The 24,859-nt window shown below is 41.0% G+C and overlaps 1 protein-coding gene across 1 annotated transcript in view; it reads right to left on the bottom strand.

The window, feature by feature from the left end:
* The window catches only part of Blmh (bleomycin hydrolase), a 44,228-nt gene extending 25,411 nt beyond the window's left edge, over positions 1 to 18,817 (bottom strand). Inside the window, exons 1-6 of the mRNA XM_090350510.1 lie at positions 18,604 to 18,817; positions 18,127 to 18,324; positions 15,195 to 15,304; positions 13,222 to 13,363; positions 12,284 to 12,372; positions 10,674 to 10,766 (exon numbers count right to left, since the gene is read on the bottom strand). Coding sequence (XP_090206636.1) covers positions 10,674 to 10,766; positions 12,284 to 12,372; positions 13,222 to 13,363; positions 15,195 to 15,304; positions 18,127 to 18,324; positions 18,604 to 18,616 — 645 coding nt within the window. The 5' untranslated portion in view covers positions 18,617 to 18,817. The remainder of the gene's footprint in view (positions 1 to 10,673; positions 10,767 to 12,283; positions 12,373 to 13,221; positions 13,364 to 15,194; positions 15,305 to 18,126; positions 18,325 to 18,603) is intronic.
* Between the last annotated feature and the right edge of the window lie 6,042 nt (positions 18,818 to 24,859).

Genomic DNA, 24,859 nt, shown 5'->3' with positions numbered 1-24,859 from the left:
TTAATTCTGTTATCCATAAGCAGTGAGTCCAGTTCAGTCAAGCTCTGGACAACAAAAGGGGGGTGGGGCATTGGACTGGGCCTGATGAGGTTAAGGCTACTAAGTGAATTTGTTTAATTTTATACACATTTTACAGACAGATATGGATGTTTGCAATATAATTTGCACAGTATTTTATTACACATTTGACTCCGTAACCAAAGTAAAAATTAGTTAAGTTATCCCCCACTTCTCCCCAAAGCACATCACTGAAGCTCAGGCTGTAGCAGAGTCGTAGGCTGCTTGCCTAGCATATGCAAAAGGCCATGGAACTAAGAAAACAAAAGTTAAAATGCACCTAAAACTCCTTGTACACCTAATCTATGCTCATTTGCTTTACATTCAACAATTTAAGTAAAGGCAATTTAAGTATGAGGCAATCTATACTCCAGCGATCTAAATGAAGTCTATGATGGACCTTTTGCAAGACAGTATTAATAACCCACTACATATATTCTATAAACAGGAATTTTTACCAAAAATACATACAAGATATAAATGTGAATAGGGATGACAACTCTTTCTCCTTGATTCCAGTGAAGCTCTGTAAGTTGAGCCCTATGGCTTTTATACTATTTGCTTACCAGGATTATAAATTATCCAAAGTCATTCACATTTGTAACACTTTGTGAGGAGTATTTGGCTTTAAGTCAGATAATAAGAGTTAAGTGAAGTCTAATTTTAAAAACAATTTTGCACAGTATAACTCACTAGGTCCATGATACTGTATTTTCTTGGGAAGAGACTCTGCTCTGGTGAAGTAAGGTCCCTTGTTCTCAAATGTACAAACTGAAGGTGAGCTTTGGATATCCAAGTCTGCTCTCTAGTGGGCAAAGCAGGAATGTCACCTGCTTCTCACAAAACAGTACCAGGCACTCAGAACAAAGAAAAGATACTAGTGGCTGGGCACAGTGACTAGTGCCTGTAATCCTAGCTACTCAGAAGGCTGAGATCTGAAGATCAAAGTTCAAAGCCAGCCTGGGCACTGAAGTCCATGAGACTGTTATCTCCAATTAACCACTAGAAAATGGGAAGCTGGGTTGTGGCTCAATAGGTAGGGCAGTAGCCTTGAGCTGAAGAGCTCAAGGACAGTGCCCAGACCCAGAGTTCAACCCCCATAATTGACAAAAAAAAAAAAAAAAAAAAAAAAAAAAAAAGGGCCAGGAGTTTGGCCTAGTGGTTAAAGTGCTTGCCTAGCATGCGCGAAGACCCGGGTTCGATTCCTCGGTACCACATTACATACAAAAAAGCTGGAAGTGGTGCTGAGGCTCAAGTGGTAGAGCTCTAGCCTTGAGAAAGTCCGAGGACAGTGCTCAGGCCCTGAGCTCAAGCCCAGGACTGGCAAAAAAAAAAGAAAAAGATACTAATGAACACAAATCACCATAGTAAACTATGTTCTGAGGAATAAGGGTATGTTCACACTATCCCGAGATTTGAGTGAGAAATGCTTCGGAAGGATGACAAATTACATACACACACACACAATGTACCCATATTCCTCAAAACATAGTTACAAATCGCTTTCTTCATCTGGTACATATGTACACATGTGTATGTATGTATACATTTATATGTCTATGCATGTGTGTGTGTGTGTGTGTGTGTGTGTAATCTGTCTTTCCTCACTTGAAAGTGAACTTGGGGAGTCTTACCCATTGGCTCACTGCTGACTACCCAATGCCTGTAACAGTGCCAGGTACGTCTATTAAATATTTAATGGCTTACACAGTATGTCTGGTGATATTAGCTAGCAGTTACTCAGTCTCTAATGGAAAAGCAGTGGACTCTAATAAAAGATTGAACTGTCACACACATGTGCACACACACAGAACTAGGAAGCTTTAGTAACACAGCTGAAACAATCTATTGCAGCAATGGCATTGATGGAATCTATTTAATTTTCTGTGATTCCAACCTGTTTAATAGTCTTACAGTGCACATCTTTTCAAAGGGGAAAGAGGCTACTGGAGGTTTTGGTTCTCCTGACACCAAACCTGACACCAACCAAAGATCCAGGGACGTTCACACTATCCCAAGATTTGAGTGAGAAATGCTTCGAAGGATGAACACCATTTAGTAGTAAGCATGACAAAACCTGACAGGTAGGAAGTGTATGCACTAGCGAGAGCAGCCTGTCTGTCTCCAGTAGTCATTTCATTTTGAAGACACGTGGACCACATTCTTACTGAGAAAGCACTGTTTCCTCTGGTGAAGCTTGTGGGAGATTACAGTGAGTTTGACTGAATTCACAGCTTCTTTCATTCTCATAAGAATTTCATGAAGCCTTCTCAGCATGAGTGCCCACCCTGGAGGTTCTTACTGCAGTTCTGCCCAATAGAGAAGTGGATCACAGAGGATGTATGTGTTCTGATTGTTGGTACTTGTATACTCTGATATAGTCAGGCAGCTAGATCCAACTGAAAATTCTGATGAGTGATACATCTTGACCCTGCAATTACAGGCCAGTTCTTTGTAAAAGAAGGTGTTATTGCAATGGCTGTCACTTGTGAGAATGGAATTTATAATCTGATAACAAGGTTCTGTCTAATCTCTACCATTTATAATGATTACAATTTTATCTTTACCAGCAGAGTTGACTGAGAAAAAAAATTTTAAGCACAAAGAGAAATAAAATACATATAGGAGGTGGTGGCTGGTTTCTAGAAGGTAATACAGGGCCTTCCCAGCCACTACCTATAGTCCTACAAAGCCCAGACATAATGATGATACACATCATTTTGAAGTATACACATTATTGTATCAAGGGATTAGTTATCGTGCATGAAGGCTTTCTGTGTGCTTAGGTATGTTATGCTATTCTTGCTATGAAACTAAAGTGCATGTAGGAAAAAAATCTTACTACATAAAACTTTATAACACTTATAAGAACAATTCAATATTGCTTATACACACGTATTATTTCTGCAGGAATTGTCCAAAATTCTCCACAGACATAGCTTTTATTCTCATTAGCCTAAACATCTGGGACTGTTGTATTAAAACACTGCCAGAATTTCACATCCAGTTACCTCCACTTTCTAGTAAATATCTCTGCTAATGTATTAAGACTACATTCTATTTTAGCTTTTACTTTTAGCAAAGTTTTTCTTCCACACACAAAAAGAAATATTTGGGGCCTGGAGTTTGGCCTAGTGGTTAAAGTGCTTGCCTAGCATACACGAAGACCAGGGTTCGATTCCACGGTACCACATACATAGAAAAAAGCCGGAAGTGGTGCTGAGGCTCAAGTCGTAGAGCTCTAGCCCAGGACTGGCACTGTCCAAGGACAGTGCTCAGGCCCTGAGCTCAAGCCCAGGACTGGCAAAAAAAAAAAAAAAAAGAAATATTTACTCAACATATAACTTATAATTGTGATTTTGCCACACAGAAATGTTGGGACCAACCTGATAATAGAATCAAGTGGCTAAAGAAGTATGCACTTTCCAAAAGGTTGGAAAGCTAAAGACAGAGAGATTTTTGGCACAGTGACATCTGGAACTAATTCTGATATTCTCCAACTCTCTAGCCCAATAATTATTGATTTTGAATTAAAAAAAAACACTAGTTTTCATAATTTTTTTCAATATAAATTACTGGAGAAAGTTCTAAGTTTTTTATCTACTATGATGCTCCTTGAGTCCTTAGAAAGGAACAGCTAAGGGAAGCCATGCTGGGATATGCTGCATTTATACCTACCTCTTGAGGACATCTGGTTTCTGATCATATCCTTGTTAATTAAATTGGGAATTTAAACTAATCTTCCTATGTGGATATGTATAGTCCCTGTCTAACAATCTACGACCCATCAGAAAAGCTACAGTTGATGTCAGAAAGGTCCAGTTAAAGGTACCTCATAAGAAAATCTAGTCAAATATGTATCAGGAAACAGTATAGCCAGGTAAGGTGGCTCACACCTATAATCCTAGCTACTCAGGACACTGAGATCTGAGGATCATAGTTCAAAGCCAGCCCCGGGCACTAAAGATAGTGAGACGCTTATCTCCAATTAAACATTAGAAAACTGGAATTGGGGCTGTGGCTCAAGGGGTAGGGTGGTGGCCTTGAGCTGAAGAGCTCAGGGACAGTGCCCAGGCCCAGAGTTCAAGCCCCATGACTTACCAAAAAAAAAAAAAAAAAAAAAAAAGAGCAGGGTATAAATTGGAAAGAGCCCTCAAATCTGAATTTATAAAGGAGTACTTGGTCTCTTTAAAAGTACTTTTTTCTAGAGAAGAATTCTATTTTAAATGACTTGCTGAAGTCTAACATGTGAATAATAGAATCAGTATAAGGAAAAAGAAAACATAGAAAGTCCGAGACATAGAACATGAAGAAAGAATATACAGATGCTGACTTAAACACAAGTGAATAAGACTGAGTTAATTCCTATACCATGGATTAATCTGGAAGAAAATCAGTTATGTGAGAGGAGGAAGGATCTAACAGGTGAGAATAGTCAAATATTCAGAAGGGTGAGACCCTTCTATCTAAATCCAGCTACAGACAGGCACAGATGGAGGGAAGGTACAGACAACCACAGAAGTACAGAGGTAGTTCAAGGATAACCAAGCTGCTTGTAAAGAGGCAAAACCAGTAAGCCTAAAAGATTTCAGTTGTCTAACTACTGAGAACATGGCAGGATCATAGAATCTTCATTTCTACTGCCAGCATTGAGTTGTTGAAAATGGGTACAATACAATCTAAAGAACTGTACAAATATTAAATACATTGTAATAAAATGTGAAACTACAACATGTTGTTTTTTTGTTTTTGCTTTTTGTTTTTTTGTCTGAGAAAGTATCACTATGTAGTCCAGGCTGACTTTGAACTCCCTATGCAGTCCAGGCTAGCCCAAACTTGGGATCCTCCTTCCACAACTCTGAGTGCAGAGATAACAGCATTCACCACCACACCCAGCTTGCTATAGCACTCTTAAATCATTTACCCAAATTAGTCTTACTCATAGAGAAACTAGGTTCACAGGCAAAATGATCTTTTGTTCATACATACTAGTTACAAAAGTCCTCATAAATAGTTGAACTCTGAAGTCAATAAGTCAATGAGGACAATGAACTAATTACAGGAGAGGAATAAGGGACCACGCTACGAAGAGAAGGGAAGATTGTTCTCTACTGCTTTCTAGTGGAGAAAAGAAGAAAGGCAAAGACCTGTTTAAAAATGAAACAACAAAATACAAGCTACCTGATTAGGCACACATGAGATAATTTCCAGAGGCATTAAATATACATTTAGATAGAGAATGTACCTTGAAGGTACATGATTTAGATATAGATAACTAGTAGTCAAATAATGATCTTGAGATTGCTTCTAGAGTCGTGTTTGAACCAAAGAAAGGAATATGAATGCAGATTATCTTACCCGACTCCAAACCTACTCAATATGCATTTATTAAAATCCCCAGGTAATCTGCATGCACTTTAGAGTTTAAAATTTCTGACCATATCTATCTCTCCCTCCTACAAGACACTGCGTCTTCATTTCTGACTTTTCTCCTCCACACATCATCCTTTTCTGCATACTCTCTGGACTACTGCCTGAATTGCAGAACAGCCTTCTCCCGTATAGACAAGATCTCATTACAAGGCACCAAGACATCACCTGGACACTCCACTTTCCTTGTCCTTCACAAATGACTTATCAACAAATCCCAACAGGGTCACTCCCAACTTCTACCCCAAAGTTGATGCGTACCTCCTCACTCTTACCAACCTTGCCCAAGCCATTATTATCTCTAACCTATGTGATCACAATTAGCTTCCCACTGGGTCTCCCCACTTTTCCTGCTGATTTATAACACATATAAAACACCCAGAGGGAAGGTTTCTGTTTGGTTTTGGGTTTTTTTTAGACAAAGTCTCACTATGTAGACAGGCTGGACTGGGAATTTTGATCCTCTTGCCTCTATTGCCCAGTGCTAGGATTACAGGTATCACCAAGTCCAACTTCAGAGTAAATGTTTTATTCCCCCTACCCACAACCCAGGGACATGAACTCAAGGTCTGGGCTCTGTCCCTGGGCTTTTGTGCTTAAGGCTAACACTTTGCCATTTTGACCTACAGCTACATTTCTGGCTTTCTGGTAGTTAACCAGAGGTAAGTCTTATAGATCTTACTTGCCAAACTGTCTTTGAACTATGATCTTCAGATCTCAGTCTCCTAAGTAGCTATGATTACAGGCACAAGTCATTTGTGCTTGGACAGAGTAAATGTTACTAAAAGAAAGTATGTCGATTAAATAAAATGCAAGCTGTCCCATGGTCTGTAGGTCCTCTATAACATAAGCCAGTTCCCATTTCTTTTACAAGATCTGCTTCAATCCTCCCACCCTCGCTTTGGGCCAGTCCTGGGGCTCGGATTCAGGACTTGGGCCCTATCCTTGGGCTTTCTCAAGGCTAGAGCATCATTTCCAGCTTTTTTTTTTTTTGGTTAGTCCTGGGGCTTGAACTCAGGGCCTGAGCACTGTCCTTGGACTTTCTCAAGGCTAGAGCTCTATCACTTGAGCCTCAGCACCACTCCCAGCTTTTTTCTATGTATGTGGTACCAAGAAATCAAACCCGAGGCTTCATGCATGCTAGGCAAGCACTCTACAATTAGAATGCCCAATACCTTCTTTTTATCTCTCAAAAATACCACCTTTTTTTTTTTTCTATCTTACAGCATTTGTACCTGCTGTCTTGTGTGAGATGTTCTTCTTTACCCACATTATAGATCAGATTTGACCTCTGAAAGGTTTGTCTTAACCACTCTACTAATTATCCTATTTTATGGTCTTTGTAGTATGCATCACTATCAGAATACTTATTATTCATTTACTTCTGGAAGATGGAATGTAACTTAGTAGTAGAGTGCCTGTCTAGGATGTAGGAAGTCCTGGGTTCACTATCCAGAATGGCAAGGGGAGGGAAGAGAGGGAGGGGAGAGAGGGAGAGAGGGAGAGAGAAATAAATCTGGAGAGTTCACAGAAATGGTCTTCAGTTTCCCTCCAAACTTAAAAAATATATAAAATAAAACTACAGAGAGAATTGGAAACATAAACACAACTACATAGACATAAAAATCTATGACTCTGGGCTGGGAGTTTGGCCTAGTGGTAGAGTGCTTGCCTAGCATGGATGAAGACCTGGGTTCAATTCCTCAGTCCCACATACATAGGAAAAGCCAGAAGTGGTGCTGAGGCTCAAGTGGTAGAGCTCTAGCCTTGAGAAAGTCCAAAGACAGTGTTGAGGCCCTGAGCTCAAGCCCAAGACTGGCAAAAAAAAAAAGAAAGAAAATCTATGACTCTATAGACATAGTCTTTTATTACATGGATTAATATGTATCTATGACATACAAACCCTCAGCCTAATTTTAATTATGTTCCAAAATCTAAGTATCAGTGATTGTATATAGAGATTCCCTTCTTGAATGCTTGTTTGTTATATACGTCATTTGAAATATGATGTAAAAATCAATGTTAATAAATTCTTTAATTAAAAAAAACTATAGCGAGATATCATTATTTACCTATCATATTGGCAAAAATTGATTTACTTTGATAAAACTAAAGGGAAACAAGTTCTATCAGACATTGATAAGCAAACTCCAGGATAATTTGGCATTACATATCAAAATTACAAACACATTTTCCTTTCTTTCCCTCCTTCTCTCATCTCCCCTCCTTTCTTTCTCTTATCCGTCCCTCCTTTCACTTTTGTAGTTCTAGGGATTAAACTCAGGGCCTGAAGTTTGTAAGGCAAGCACTGTACCACGGGGCTACATCACTAGTCCTGTGTTGTTTTTAAGAATTGAGGACTACTACTATATACTATCCTAAATCAGTTAAAATACCTTTGTGCTCCCTTTTCATAGCATTTACTTAAGAATTAAGATAAGGTTTTGATAGGAATGTCACAATCCTAAAAGGATCTGACCAGAAGAGTAGATACAGTGAAAAAACAGAGTGGCTATACATCTCCAAAACAGATCTGCCTTGTCTATCACTTCTATAAGCAATCGGTACTTCCTTCAGAAAGACTGCCATTAGCATAAAGACATGCCATTCAAAGCTTTCTGAGCTACATGGTGGTTCATTTAAACCATCATTTTGACTTGCCCACAATCCTAGGCAAATCATAAGTACTAATTTGTGGCTTTATATGAAGCTAGAACCTTCATTACCAAAGAGTCAGTTTCAATAAAGAGTAGTCATTTAGAGAATTGTAAAAATTTAAAAACCTACCACACAGAAATCTGTGGTGAACAGTTTAGGTAGAGTCATTAAGTAAATACCTATACTTGAGACTTAATTCTATTTCTTCAAGTAAGGATAGGAACATTTGGAAAATTTATCTCCCCTATATTCTCCCCCCCTTTACTGAGGAGCATTTTATAGTGCTAGGGATTGAACTAGGGACCTTGGCTTTGCTAGGTGGATGCTCTACAACTTCAATGCTCCACACCTTCAATGCTCTAATTCTTATCAGCTAATTACTCTCCTCCAGCAACCCTATGATTAAGACATGCATCTTGCAACATATTAATCCAATGATCATTAAAGTAAACGTCACAAGCCAAGATGATACTGAAGTCTCTAAAAAGTCTTACTTGGGACTTTTTCCATAAACGCAGAATCTCCATCCTGCCACACCCCACTACCTTAACCTAATCATAAATGAAGGCAAATTATGTAGGAGAGATGGCCTCTGCCACATTATTATTCCAAGTAGGAAAGAAGAAAGCTTCTCAGGAGTCTGAGATCTAAGGATCTTGATTCAAAGCCAACTTTGGCACAAAGTCCATGAGACACTTATTTCCAATTAATTATCACAAAGACTAAGTAGAGCTGTGGCTCAAGCAGTAGAGGGCTCATCTTGAGTAAAAAAGCCCCAGTATGGGCACCAAAATAAACAAACAAACAGAGACTTAAGACATGATGAGCACTGTGGTTCAAGCTTGCAAACTCAAGAGATTAAGATCTGAGGATCATGGTTCAAAGCCAGCCCAGGCTCTTAAGCACTGAAAGAGCCAGAAGAGGAGCTGTGGCTCAAGTAATAGAGTACTAACTTGAGTGAAAAGGCAGAGACAGAGCCCAGGCCCTGAGTTCAAGCCACAGGACTAACACACACATGCACAAAAAGAAACTAAGATACTGTCCTCTGTTATATGTCAGAGAAGTAGAGAGAAAGCTAGATCTTGCACAGGCTAAATCCAGAGACATGTTCTCAATCTATTGCCACTCTTAAAATATGAAGAGAAGGCGGGGATGGTGGCTTACACCTGTAATCTTAGCTACTCAGGAGGCTGAGATCTGAGGATCATGATTCAAAGCCAGCCTGGGCACTAAAGTCCATGAGACTCTTATCTCTTATCTCCAATCAACCGATAGAAAAAAAAAAAAACCCTAGAAAACCAGAAGTAGTGCTGTGGTTCAAGGGTTAGGGCAGTAGCCTTGAGCTGAAGAGCTCAGGGACAACACCCAGGCCCAGAAGTAGGGCAGTAGCCTTGAGCTAAAGAGCTCAGGGACAGTGCCCAGGCAAAGTTCAAGCCTCACAACCAACAGAACCAAAAAAAAAAAAAGAAAACATAAGTGAAATATGTGTTTCCCTCCCACTGCAGTGAAAAAACTCAGCCATTTTAGTTCCATAGTCTTGAAATGAGGACTACTCATGGGCTCAATGGCTGAAAAAGATAATTTTCTTTTTATGAATATTTATTCTGGATTATAAACTTCTTTGTTTTTTGGGTTTTTTTTTGCCAGTCCTAGGCTTTAGCTTAGGGCATGAGCCCTGTCCTTGGACTTTCTAAAGGGTAGACCTCTACCACTTGAGCCTCAGCACCAGTTCCGGCTTTTTTTCTATGTATGTGGTACCGAGGAATTGAACCTGGGTCTTCATGCATGCTAGGCAAGCACTCTATCACTAGGCCAAACTCCCGGCCTCAACTGGATTATAAATTGTTTTAAGAAATAAAAGATTCTTATCCACTCTAATAATAAACACTATTAACACCTGGCATGTGTTTGGTGCTTTTTAAATTTTCTAAAATGTGTCCACATATACTATTTTAACAGATATATCCGCAGATATACCTTTATTCTTACTGAATAAAGCTAAAGTCCCAACATCTGTCTAGGAGCCCTTACACTTCATGCTAGTATACAACACGCGCCCTTTGCCAGTGAAGACCTTTCATATTAGAAACTTGGGAAATTCCTACTGCCCTTTCAAGAGCAGGCTCAGATATCTTCCCTATTACCGAATGAGTCATTCCCCACCATGACCACAAAATCCCTAAGGATTATCATTATTCATGTGTTTTGGGTTTTTCCCAGCAGAGACTAGGTTTCTCATCTTTGTTTCTTCAGTGCCAAACTCACAAAAGGTACTCAATGTTTACAAAATGTATAAAAGAACGAATTATATGTAGGCTACTGAACTTAAAATACCTGAGTGTAAATCCTGTACTAAAAATGCAAGGGAAATTTGAACCCCAGGGTTGTTTTTGTTCAGTTACAATTAAGTAATTTTCATTTAATTAAAATATTCATTGCCAGGGCTATACTTCCTAGCCTGGTTAACAGATGGGGTACTCTGAGAGTTCCCTAGAAGGGTCACGAAAAATCCAAACAGTTCCTATTACCTCTTCCATCATGGTATCCTGAGTAGCTGAGATCTCTCCTTTGGTTGCTCCACTGTGTACCAGGTTCCGCAGTCGTATACAGAATTCTCTCATCTATGGCAGAAACTTAGTTAGTACTCCAATTGTTACTCAAACTGCAAATAAGCCTAAAAATTAATGTCAGTTATACTTTGAAGACCCAGGGAAGTTTTTCTCCAGCCAGTATACATACATACACAGAAAAAAAAAAAAACTTTCCATAAGGAGATAAAACATGGATTATCCTCAAAGAATAGTACTAGACAGAACTGCTCCTTCCCCACAACTAGTCTTCTGAATGTGCATGGAAAAAATATCTGATTTAATCATGTCAATCACACTTAAAAAGCAATGAAAAAAAAAACAGGAAATAAGCTGATTAGTGCTAAGCCACTCTAAGGGATTTTTTTATTTAGAATTTGATTATTCAATTCTCCTCTGCCAAATCACTATTATTATGGATATATCAACCCTTAATATAGTTCTCATTTTTTGTTGCTTTCAGTACTAAGAGATGCTCAAAAATAAAGGCAATAAATTCCAATGCTGAAGTGAGTCTTTTTCCCCTTCGAAATGGAATCCAAAGCTGTCCTATTAATGAAGATTTAGTTTTTTTTATAAGAATCCCCAGTTTCCTGGGTGGAAAATAGCCTACTTCTAATATCAAAGAAAATACATTTGTATTTACTTTAAAATGTAATCTTTTCCCCCAGGGCTGACAAATCCAGTTTTAGCCTTGTAGATAAGGATAGCAGATTTCTGCAACTCCCAGTTCTCAAAAAAGATGTTTGGCTAGCAGAACAGCATCTTTACAGGATTTACAGTCCTTGGGAAAAAGAGTTATGCAGAAAAGAGACAATGATTCATTAAGATAACTTAAGCACAAAACAGTACAGTGACTACATCAAACCTTCTGTGGGTGGATAAACCACACTAAGTGGTCTGAAGGAGTTCATGAACTCAGAATAGTTTTTAATACTTTACAGGCTCACACCTGTAATCCTAGCTATTTAGGAGGCTGAGATCTGAGATCTGAGGATTGCAGTTTGAAGCTGCCCTGAAGCTGGCCTGGGCAGAAAATTCCCCAAGAGACTGTTATCTCAATTAACCACTCAAAAGCCAAAAATAGAGCTACAGGTCAAGCAGTAGAGCATTAGCCTTGAGCACAAAGAGGCTCAGGGACTGCGCCCAGCTCTGAATTCAAGTCCCCAAACCAACAATAAAAAAAGAAAAAAGAATGAGAGAGAAAGAAAGAAAGAAAGAGATAAGAAAGTCTTATAAATAGCTATTTTTTTATTTTATTGGTATGTTAAACAGCCTCAGCACAACTCTATTAGAACCAAGTGCACAGCACCACGTGGCTCATACTAACTAAACATTGCATTTTCCCCCCTTGAGCCCTCAAAAGGAAATATTTGAAAAAAATAAATCAGCAGAAATAAAATGGAAAATTATTTAAGAGAAAAAAAATATTCAATTACTTTAAAAGTTGACAGTCAACTGCATTACTTTTGACACGTTCCCTTAAAAAGCCAGTCAAGTTTTAAAATGAGTATGCCGAACTCATTACCACCCTGCTCCATGCACTGTACCTTGTGATTCAGAATATCATTCATTCTTCTGCTTGCCTCTGTGGTATGAGATTCAGGGAAGCATTTTTTAGGGACAACACCATACTTTTCTAAAAGAAAGCAAATTGTAGTGTATATTAAAAGCATACCCTAGTATTAGACACCCTACAAAAATATATACTGCTTTTAAAAAATAAAAGCTTATGTTTTATATTTAACAGGTTTTTAATGAACATACTTACCTCTTTTAAAATTAATTTTATCCTTTTGCCGATCACACTGGTTTTTCTTTGGTTGTTGTTGTTTTTGTTTTTGCTTTTTTTTTTTGCCACTCCTCGTGTTTGAACTCAGGGCCTGAGCCTGTCCTTGGGCTTTCTCAAGGCTAGAGCTCTACCACTTGAGCCACAGCGCTATTTCCAGCTTTTTCTATGTGGTACTGAAGAATCGAACCAGAGTCTTGGTGCATGCAAGGCAAGCACTCTATCATTAGGCTAAACTCCCAGCCCTATTGCATTGTTTAAAGTGCTCAGTACATGACCTCCTCATGAAAGAAAACATTAAAAAAAATTAAGAAAATGTTTTGAATACAGACATTTTCAAACAGTTACAAATTTTTAGATTTTTGCTTTTTGTATGTGGTGTGTATTTTTTTGTTTGTTTGTGGTGCTGGGGTTAGTGCCTTCACAGAGTAGGCAAGTACTCTACCACTGACCTACACACCTGCAGTTTTAATATGCTCTTAATTAACTCGACACAGATTTTTAAAAATAGAAGTTAGTTCAACTTAATTCTACTTTTTTTTCTCCAACTTACCCTTCACAATAACCCAGCCTCTTAGAGCTAACTACATAGCCTTCTGGAGATCAATTTCTACTTTGCACAAAGAAATGGCCCATTCCTAATTCTGGTACTGTGTTCAATTGCATGGAATTTCAAGGATATTAGAAAAAGTCTCTTACCAATGACATTGACCAGCATGTCCCATTGTCCACCATCATTTGTAGGGTTTGTAAGCAAATATTGTACCAGCCTCCCATCTTCAGGCTCCTTTTTCTGGGCTGTATCCACAAAAGCATTCAAGAAGAAATAACAGCGCTCAACCTAGAATAGGAAAGTTGAGGGTCAATAACATACAAGTAGAACTCAATGCTTTAAAACCAAAGTTAAAACTAGATGTCAAAGGCTTACACCTATAATCCTACCTAGTCAGGAGGCTGAGTGAGATCTGAGGAACATGGTCTGAAGCCAGCCTAGGCAGGAAAGTCCGTTAGACTCCTCTCCAGTAAAACTACCAAAAGAGCCAGAAGTGGAACTGTGGCTCAAGGGATAGAGCATTAACTTTGAGCAAAAGAAGCTCAGAAATAATGCACCCATATCCTGACGAATGTAACTGTACCCCTCTATACATTATCCCGATAATAAAAGACAAAAAAAAAAGCTCAGGGACAAGACCTAGGCCCTGAGTTCAAGCCTCAGGATCAGAAAATAAGTCATTAATTAATTAAATACAACTGAAGTTGCTAATTAATTACCATCTGGTTTCATAAGCATATTTGAAGATTCTTCTATCGGCATATATATTCCATTATACTGTGTAAATGTGCACCTTACACATGTTTGAATATTTAAATAAATCCTGACATTTAGTGTCCTCAATCAATAAATATCTAATGGACACTTATACAGGTTTTAAAGATATTTAAATGAAACAAATATATTTGCTACTTTTTCAGACTACTAACAAAAAAAGATGGAACTAGGTCCTTTAAACAGCAGATAACTTAATATGCTAAAATATAATTATTGAAAATAAAGTTAAAGGGGGAAGGTAGTAGGGGGAAAAAGAAAATGAAAATGAGGGAAGGATAACACTGTTCGAAAAGAAATGTACTCATTACTTTAGTTATGTAACTATAACCCCTTCCCCTGTATATCACGTTACAATAAAATTTAAAAGCAAAGAAAGTTAAAAAATTTTAACTAAAGAAACAATAAGCAGGGGCTAGGAATGTGGTTTCACGGTAGAGTGTTCACCTAGCATGCTCACAATGAAGCCCTGGGTACCTCAGTACCCCATAAACAGAAAAAGCCAGAAGTGGCACTATGGCTCAAGTGGTAGAGTGCTATCCTTGAGCAAAAGAAGTTCAGGGACAGTGCCCAGGCCCTGAGTTCAAGCCACAGGACTGGCAAAAAAATAAAAAAATAATAACAAGCAGGCTAGAAGTGTCGCTTAATGCTTGCCTTAGCATGCATGAGACCCTGGGTTTAATTGCTCAGTACCACATAAACAAAGTAAGAATTTAAAAATTACATTAATAAAGCCAGGTGCCATGGTTCATGCCTGTAATCCTACCTACTCAAGAGGCTGAGATCTGAGGATTGTAGTTCAAAGCCAGCAGAGGCACTAAAGACAGTAAGACTCTTATCTCCAGTTAACCACCAGAAAACGGGAAGTGGCACTGTGGCTCAAGGGGCAGGGTGGTAGCCTTGAGCTGAAGAGCTCAGAGACAGGCCCAGACTTCAAGTCCCCACAATCGACCAAGAAAAAAAATTAAATTAATAAATAAGGAGCAGTAAGTTAGTCATTTACTTATCATTACATTCCAACTTACTAACCAAAAAATAGTTCTAATGTTTGGGGTTACAGTAGTAACTCCAAAGTAGTAGTAGAGCTAAGTAGTAGCTAAGTAGCTCTAAGTAGTAAAAAGCTCTAACCTAATGTCATGCAAAAGGCACTGAACTTGATCCCTAGTACACAAAAAAGAAAGCCTTTGAAAAGAGTCAATTTTTGATATTCTGGAATTCAAAATAAACTGGTATTTCATATATAATAAATAGGGTATGCTATAACTGGAAAAGCAAGAAACGAACAGGCAGTCCCTGCTTAGGTTGTTATTAAAACAAAAAGAATTATGCAAGACCAGTCCCATACCTTGTCCCAGAAAAATACGTAAGACTGACTAAACTCAAATTCTTCAATATTACATTTTTTCATGAATGGAAGTCTCATAACATTCAGACAAGAAAAGATCCAGCATCGTCCTAAAACAAAACAAGCAAAACAAGAAATTATGAGTGTTCAGAGACTTCAGTACTCCAACTCTTTCTCTCAACAAAAAACCCATGATAATAGTTGAACCATTGACTAAATCAGAAAGAAAACATTAAAACAAAGGCAAAACAAAAGGCAGGTAGGAATAACTATATGACATGTATGCAAAGGTTTAGTATATTTACCACGTAAAATTTTACAATTTACATAAAATCCATTACAAGATTGAAGATGTAGCTCAATGTTGAGCATTTGCCTAACATATACAATATGTTTGATCTCCAGTATTGAAAAAAAAATCTATTACATATCATTTAAGTAAACCACATCAGAAAAAGAAAGACAATGAAAAAAATGATTAGTAGCTGTGTGTAATCCCAGCTACTGAGGAAACTGAGATCTGAGTATTACAGTTCAAAGCCAGCTTGGGCAGACAAATCTGAGACTCTTATCTCCAACTAACCAGCAAAAAGCTGGAAGGAAAGGTGAGGTTCAAGAGATAGAGGTCCTATTTCATTCCCCTGAATGAAAAAGCCAAGCAAAGCATGAAGTCCTAACTCTGGTATAAGCATACACACATATACACTAAAGTGTTTTGTTTTGTTTTGTTTTTTAACATAAATCAATAATGACAGGGCTGGGAGTTTGGCCTAGGGTAGAGTGCTTGCCTAGCATGCACTAAGACCCAGGTTCCATTCCTCAGTACACATACATAGAAAAAGCCAGAAATGGTGCTTTGGCTCAAGTAGTAGAGCTCTAGCCTTGAGAAAAGTCCAAGGACAGTGCTCTGGCCCTGAGTTCAACCTCTCGGACTGGCAAAAATAAATAAATAACCAACCAAAGTAGAGAGATAACTAATTGGATCATATATGCAAATGATGGTTGGGAGGGCTGAGGCAGGAGAGTCTAAGACCAATCTGGACAAAACAAGGAGACTGTGTCATAATAATAACAACAACAACAAACATTAAAAAATTAAGACAAAGATGAAATAGTAAATCTAATCTACCTGTTAAGTCATGTGAATCTAAGTATACTTAGAAAGTTTCCTGTTTTCCCACTTCATTTCACAGATTCAGAATTTTTACCTGCACCCTGGCATCAATGCCTTTGCTATCATTAGACCCATCCTTTCCATCAGAACACCTCATCTTTTTGCCCAGCTAGTATGTCTTAGTCATACCAGTATTCTGAATCTATGCATGATGCTGCCCCTGAAAGTTTTATACCAAGTGCCAACTTTGTTACTCAGAACCTCCACAGTATCACTACTTCCTGTTGATTTATGTGATCTTTTTGGGTACGTATACAAAAAGTGGATACATAATGTACAAAGTATGAGCTCATCTTATACACAGAGTAAAGATTTGAGGGGTATACATACATAAAAAAATATATGTATTTTTTAGTTTTCCTGGAGCTTGAGCTCAGGGCCTACGCACTGTCCTTGTGTTTTCTCAAGGCTAGAGCACTACCACTTGAGCCACAATAGCACTTCTGGCTTTTTCTGTGTATGTGGTACCAAGGAATCGAACCCAGGGTTTCATGAATGCTAGGCAAGCAATTTACCACTAGGTCCCCCAAAATATTCTTATATTGGTATTTAACTTTCTGTATTGACCAGGAACAATTCTGCAACAAGAAAACAAAACAAAACAAAAAATACTGGTGCTTCTGAAAGTCACCAATTTCTTAAGAGTGGCCCATTGTTACCTCAGGCTTATCTGTACACCACCTTTCTCCTATATGCTATATAATTCTAATAGACAGGATCTGCTAGAGTGAAAACTGCATCAAAACAGGCTGCATGGCTTATGTGCTACTTGAGTATTTTGTAAATAAAAGTGGCAGAACATGTAAGACCTGACTTGCACCAGATGAGTTTTTCCAAAACTTTTCCTGAAAGAAGACTGCAACCTAAGCTAGGTAGGACTGACTTCTACAAAGTTACTCACTGGACCATTTGCAGCCTGACAGATCACACCATGCAATCACTTTCTACTACAGCAAAACATTAGTACAAGGCTACAATTTTATTTTTATCCTTTGACACTAAAAGAGTATATTTTACTGAACTAAAATGTACATACAATAAAATACACCAATGTCAATTGGCACACTGTGAGTTTTGACTTCTTTAATATGGATAGACCAGGAGTCATTTCTAAATGGAGAAAGACTTCGTTAAAAAAATACTTTTGGCATGATTTTGATTCGAGAATAGTTTTCTTACTTAGATGCCCGAATGACCAATCTTTCATTCTAGGTGTTTTTTGTTTGTGTGTTTGTGTGTTTTCCCCCCACTGACAGCAGTGCTAGATAATAGATGGTAAAACAAGAGCTCTCAATCAGCCAGACACATGAACTTAATTTTAGGATTACAAACTTGTCTATTAATGGAAACTAAGCCTATGAGCACAGGAACCAAGAAGCAGAAAGAAAGAAAGAAAGAAAGAAAGAAAGAAAGAAAGACAGACAGACATACAGACATACATTTTGATGTAATTACATTGGAATTTTCTCTTTCATGCATTTATATATTTTGGTTCTCAAGGCAATTCTGTGCAGCCTCTGAGGACATCACCATTTTTGCATTGTCTATTGTCTGTGCGATCAAAAGCAGAGACCAGACCGGGGCTGACATCCTTAACATTAAGCCTCAGCAAATTGCACAAACGACTTGTCACTTTCTAGCCCCCCAACGACATCCGCCAACAAGGCCTGCTTATTCTCCAGTAATGGACTGTTAAGTTCTGGCGGTCCGAGCCCTCCCGGATGGGCTGCTGTCAGGAGGAGGAGTGCAGCCCCTCACCTGAGCTCTTCTGGTTGGTGACGGGCTTGCCCTCCTGAGGCACCACGTGCTGGAAGACGTGCTGGGCGCCCTGCACCGTGGCCCTCTTCAGACAGATGTCTAGCAGGTCGTGGGTGGTCCCAACATTCTGGGCAAGGACGAACTGGGGGTCGGAATTCAGCCTCTGAATCAGAGCAGCTACCTTCTCGGAATCCAGGCCTGATGGCAGAGCAGAGCAGACGCGATTACCATGCCCACCGGAGGCGGGGGGGCCGGCGGGAGACCCCTGGCTCCCGGGTGGAACTTCGGGAGCGCATCCCGAGGCGACCGCCCTGCGCGGGCGGGCATCCTCCTCCAGGATGCTGCCCCGTCCTCCCCCTCAGGCCGCTCGGGCCTCCCGGGGCCCGGGGCGCAGCCCACCCCGGCCTCGCGCACCGCCGGGCCTCTCCGCGCCCCTCCGCGGAGAGCGAGCCCGCGGCGGGGGGAGCGGCGCCTCACCCGCGTTGCTCATGGCGCCCACGCTGCCCCTCGCGGGGTAATCCTGGTTCTCGGGGAGTGGGAGGGGGGGGGTCCTCAGTCGCGTGCTGGGATTACCCCCGAAGCCCACCGCCTGAGGGTCCGCGACCTGGATCTCGCACAGCGGAGCGCCGGAAAAAGGAAACCGGCTCGCTGGTGGAGAGGCTCTGCGGTCCGGAGAAACGGGGTCCGCGGAGGGACAAAACTCCCCCCTCGCGTTGCTGAGTCAGCGCCGTCGAGGCTGGCCCCGCCCGGGGGGGGGGAGGGGAGGAGGGCCAGCGGGGGCGGCGGCGGGGATACGCGCCGCGCGTGCGCGCGCGCTGCCAGGCCCCGGCCCTCCGCGCTCCCCGACTCCCCAGCCCCGCCCCCGCCCCCCCACACCCCCCGCCCCCGCCTTGGCCCTCGCGGGCCTCCGCCGGCCCGGGCGGCGCCCTGGGCCATCAGTCATCCCGCCTCCTAACCGCCAGGGGCGCCACTCCAGGGTCTGTGGGGGTCCCAAACCGCGCCCCGGTCCCCAGGAATGGATTCCCCTCGCCCTGAAGTGTTCCGAAGAACCAGGAGGAGGCTCGAGGCGGTGGGGAGAAGAAGTGAGGGGCTGCCCAGGAAGGTCCTGGTGAGGGCGAGGCATGACGAGCTCAGCCTTCCGACGTCGCAGCCACGGGCTTTCCCGGTCGGCCCTGCTGGGTCCGTGTGCGTGTCTGCGGTGGCAGTGGTCGCTCGGATTCCACGGCGAGCCACGACCTCGCGCTGGGGAGGCCGTGGGAAGCCGGCTCCTTCCCACACAGCCCAGTAGCTACTGCCACGGCTCTACAGGCGTCAACGTGCTCGTGTGGAGAGACCCGCAGAGCGGAGGGCGTAGCTTAGGGCTGGAGCTGATTGCCCAGCAGGTGAAGGCGCTGGACCGCCAGGGGAAGAGGGAACCAAAGCCCACGGCAGGCCGTGGTCGATCCCCAGCAGCAGGGACTAAAGAGAAAGACAGAGGTCAGTCTTACACACGAATACTGTCATGTCAGTCTCCCTCAAAACCCCGCAAGGATGCACTCTTCCTCGCAAGATAACTTAGCAAGGGGGGATAAGTCATACAGGAGGTAAAACAAATATATATGTATATATATCACTGCACGCTGCTATTCAAAGCATTGAGAGGTTTTTGTTTTTTTGTTTTGTTTTTGTACAGCTTGGAATCTAAGTCTTAGGATAAGTGCTATCTGGAAAAATCCATATACAGACTGTCATTTGAGAACTCATAATCCGTATGTCCCTAGAGAGACTTAGCTAAAGATTGGGAGTATGATATAGCAACTATCTCCAAGGACTCCATCTTGTTCTTAGATCCTTCCATTCAGTATCTGAAGAAAAGGAACTAAAATCATGCTGACAGAAACAAACCCTTTTTACAAAATGATGGTGCAGCCCCCTGTATGACTCAAATCATAATTGTTATTCTACATCTACCAGATACTAGGCACTGAGCAAGCTGCAGATGATAGGAAAATGAAAAACTTTAACCTTTCCCTTAAGAAACATGATGCACAAGGAAAAGACGCAAAACAACTTCTAGGTAATCTATATTGCCCTGCCAATGATTTTGTAGAAGCAAGAGAAAATTGTTAATTCGAGCCACAGGTAACTGAATCAAGAGGTGACTAGAAAGCTGAGTGCACACACATGAACACTCATATAAAGAGATGACCAGACTAGGAATGTAATTCACAGATAGAGCATTCTTTTTAAGAACCTGGTTTTGTTCCCTACTCCTCTGTACCACACACACACACACACACACACACACACAGAGCCACAAAGTAATTAAATGTAATCTTAAGTAGTGGGTGGAATGGTACAAGGCCAAGGAAGGGTACTGGGGGCACCAGCAAGGTCATGGAGACATTAAAGCACTTGGCAAAGTCATGTTCAAGCCACAGTGCATCATAATCTGATGTGGTGGGGAACAAGCTACATGTGGAGAGCAGAGACAGGGTGTAGGACTGGAAAAGTAGGTCTGAGCCAGGATATAAAGGGTTTTATATGCCACACCTGAGCATCTGGGCTTTATCTTATGCTTAATTAAAAGCCAAAGTATGTTTTTAAACAAAGGTGTAATACACTCAGATCTGTATAAAGAAGAGTCTGGAGGCAGTGGGAGGGGAGAGATTCTGGAGGCAAAGAAGATACTATTCATGTAGCATGCCTGAGAGACAGTAAAAGCCTCAAACTGTGGGAAGAGGCATGGCTACCCTGAAGTTTTCAGTTGAATGATGGGAGATGGTGTCATTAACCAGAAGAGGGAAAATTGAAAGAATAGCATAGTGAGGAGCTGCCAATCCAAATTCAGTATAAGCTTGGCAAGTGAGAGAAGACTACAGGTGATCAAAGAATGAAAGTTCAGGAAGAATATGGAAAGGTGTAGAAATGAAGTATAGTTTAGGACCGGAGCTATGAAATCAACACGAATGAGTGGGACAGAGGATAGAGCAAGGTAGGAGTTGGGGGGAGTGGACCAAGGATAGCACCAGGTTGAGAGTGGTAAACAGGGGCTGAAATCCTGTCCAAGTTCTACTGGCCAAACCCTCTACTCTGGCCCAGAGCTGTATCCAGTCAGGGTTTGTGTGCCTTTTTCTTCTCCCAGGATACCACTGGGGATAGCCACATTAACTCCAGAAATAGTAACATTTGATGCAAAGGTATGGTCAATATGGTCAGAAAGCAGGAAAGGTCGGGGGGAGACAGAATAGTCACAACATCTGGAGATCTGGGAACCTATGTCCTGGAATCTTAGAAAGGCAAGGGGAAGATCACGATGGGCCACAAGCTGTGCACACATCTAGTGAGACTGGATTTGCTCATTAGGTCAAAGAAAGCCTTAGAGAAGGCAGCAGTAGCAGAAAGGGCAGGGCTAACAGAAGACACAATGTAGTAAATTGAGAGGTCTATAAAAACTAGCTCTATTGGAAGAAAGTATTTATCTCTATTGGAAGAAAGGAAAGCTTTGTGTCTACTGGAAAATGGGAGGAAAGAATTAGTAAACCAAGAGACAATCGAGGCACTGGTGGCTCAGGCCTCTGTAATCCTAGCTGCTCAGGAGGCTGAGATCTGAAGGTCATAGTTAGAAGCTAGCCCTGGCTGAAAAGTCTGTGAGACTCTTCTCCAGTTAACCACAAAAAGCTGAAAGTAGAGCTATGGCTCAAGTAGTAAATCCCAGCCTTGAGCAAAAACAAACAAAAGAAAAAAAGAAAGGCAAGCCCAATCCCTGAGTTCCAGTCCCAGTATACAACACACACACACACACACACACACACACACACACACACACACACACACACACAGATGAGGTCAAATGTGTGTCACACAAGGCACAACTGCTACTAGGAAAGCTCAGAAACAGAGGAGATGGAATCACTGGGGAAGGTGGAAGGGACTTGTTTTACAGCTACTGCCACCCTTTTCAGGCCAGTGATTATATTTTCCCCACCCCGTGCCCAGAGATACCTATTGTCATCTCTGTCTGATCTGCTCTGCCCTCATTGTAAGGGTGTTACCCTAAGTACCATCTTTCCACCCAACAATTCACACCCATATACTCAGCCTTCATGTGGGCACAAAGAGGAGATACAGGATAAAACTTGTTTCCCAGTGGGTCCACCCCAAGGACTCACCTCAGAAAGATATTTCCGGAAGAATTAAGAAGATTTAGGATCTATCCCCTCTAACTTCAGCCAGAGGAGAAACTGTAGGACCAAATGACACTTAATGAGGCAAAGCAGTGAGGAACAAAACTGCAGTGCGAAATTTGTAATAGTTATAATATTACATAGGACTTCTGTCCACAATGTGGCTTCCAGCAGGGTCTACCTCAAGGCAAGCGTTTTTCCATCTTGTGGTCCCTTTGCTGTCTGTTAATCTTTGACTTGAATTGACCAACGGCTCCTACTTTGATGGGAATTATGAAACTTTTATGCTGGGTGAAAGCCTGGATTAGATTCTAACACAAATGTTTTGCAGTTCTGGGAAGCTCATATGTTTAAGTAAAGTACCAGTAATTCTGATATTCCAGCAGATGTTCAGAGTTCACACATTGGTAGCCTACAGGACTGAATTCACCTCTTAGATGTTTTGTATGACCTAGTGCATAGCAGTTATTTATTTATTTATACTTGTTTGAGACAGTGTCTCATTACGTAGCTTGGATGGTCTAAAACTAACTATGTATGTAGCCCAGACTAACCTTGAACTCATGATCTTCCTGCCTTTACCACCAGTGTGCTGGGATTCTAGGCATGGGTCATCATGTCTAGAGGGATTTCATTTTTTTGTGTCAGCTGAACACAAGGGGTCCACAGCTTTAATACCAGCTACTCAGGAGACTGAGATATGGAGGATCATAGTTTTTGTTCTGTTTGTTGTTGTTGTTGTTGTTTGGTTTGGTTTGATTTTGGTTTGGTGCCAGTACTGGGGCTTGAACTCAGGGTCTGACCACTGACTCTGAGCTGTTTTTGCTAAAAGCTGAAGCTCTACTACTTGAGCCACAGACCCACTTCTGTTTTTTTGCTGATTAGTTGGAGATAATAGTGTTTCAGATTTGTCTATTTGGGCTGGCTTGAAACCTCAGTCCTCAGATCTCAGCCTCCTGAGTGCCGAGGAATACAGGTGCAAGCCACTCACACCTGGCAATTACTTCCTTTCGCTATGACATTTCTGTTCGTGACTGTAGTAGGTGCTTGCAGTTCAGACTACTCCAGAAAGAGGAAATGGCCAGTCCAGAGGTAGAGGTGTGAATGTATGTGGGTGTGTGTGGTTCAGAAACAATGAGAAAATCTGGTCTACTTTTATGAATATAGTCATCCTCCATATACACCAGGGATTGATTTTAGGACCCGCTAAAGATGCTCAGATCCCTAGTATAAAACTGTACAGCATTTGCATGTAATTTATTTAATCCTGCTGTCTACTTTAAGTCCTCTCTAGATTAAGTACAATACCTAGTACAAAGCAGGCACTATAAATGGTTGTTACATTGTATTGTTTAGAGAGTAGTAACAAGAAAAAAAAATCTATGTACAGGTATAGATGCATTATTACCAAATATTTTCAACTGGCAGTTGGTGGCACAATCTGTGGTTATGAGACCCACAATATGCAAGCCAACAGTATCTGGATTAGGTAAAACAAATTGTTTATGATGATAATTCATCACTACATGCACAAGACTCAAAGCAATGTGAAATCCTCACAATAGTTAACACTTATCAGCAATTGCATTCTTTCAGTAAAATTCTTTGGTTAAAAAGTATATTTATGAATCTTGGGCTCTCCTAGCAGAGATTTACAATAGAGCAAAACCTAGACACATAAGGCCATATAGTATAACGCTAAATGAAAGGACCTCCAGGATATAGAAACAAAAGCCATGTAATGAGTGATTGTTGTCCTTAATGTACTATGCTATCTCTCATCTCTTTTGCTGTCCCTTGGTTATCTCATATAGTTACAGTATTTTACCTTGTTATCTGATATATTGTATATATGCTTATTTGGTTATTTGAAATTGGATAGGGAAGGGGGAAAATAAGATGAGGGCCAGGGGGGAGGGAAAGGGGGACCAAGACATGAGAAAGGGTATCAATGTTTGTGAAGTAATGCACCTTCTATCTGGTGAATATAATGTAACCCTTCTATTAATTACAATAAAAAATATATGAAAATGTATATTTATGCTATTGCCACATGGTGGAGACATTTTAACTGCAAAAATAAGTGTTTCTCTTATAAATGTACACTCTTGCTATGAGAAAGATAGTGATTTTTGCAGAGGAATCTGGTGACTTGAACTCTGGGCTTTGGCCCTATCGCTTAGTTATTTTACTCAAGGCTATTGTTCTACCACTTGAGCCATATTTCTATTTCCAGCATTTTTATTCAGGGGTGAGGGTTGAGGGGGTTGGGAGGTTGCCAGTCTTGGGGTTTGAACTCCGGGCCTATGCATCCTGAGTTTCTTTTGCTGAAGACTAGCCCTCTGTCACTTCAGCCACAGTGCCATTTCCTTTGTGTGTGTGTGTGTGCGCGCATGTGTGTTTATGTAGTATTGAGGAATTGAACCTAGAGCTTTATCATGCTAGGCAGGTAGTCTACCACTAAACCACATTCTCAGTCCGGGACTTGCATTTTTTGATGGTGGGATCAGTCTGGGACCTTCATCCTCCTTTCTCCACCTCCCAAATACTTGGGATACAAGTATGAG

The sequence above is a fragment of the Megascapheus bottae genome, chromosome 17 (assembly GCF_031878675.1).
Source record: "Megascapheus bottae isolate mThoBot1 chromosome 17, mThoBot2.hap1, whole genome shotgun sequence".
NCBI classification, from domain to species: domain Eukaryota; kingdom Metazoa; phylum Chordata; class Mammalia; order Rodentia; family Geomyidae; genus Megascapheus; species Megascapheus bottae.
This window is presented reverse-complemented; position numbering and strand designations above follow the sequence as displayed.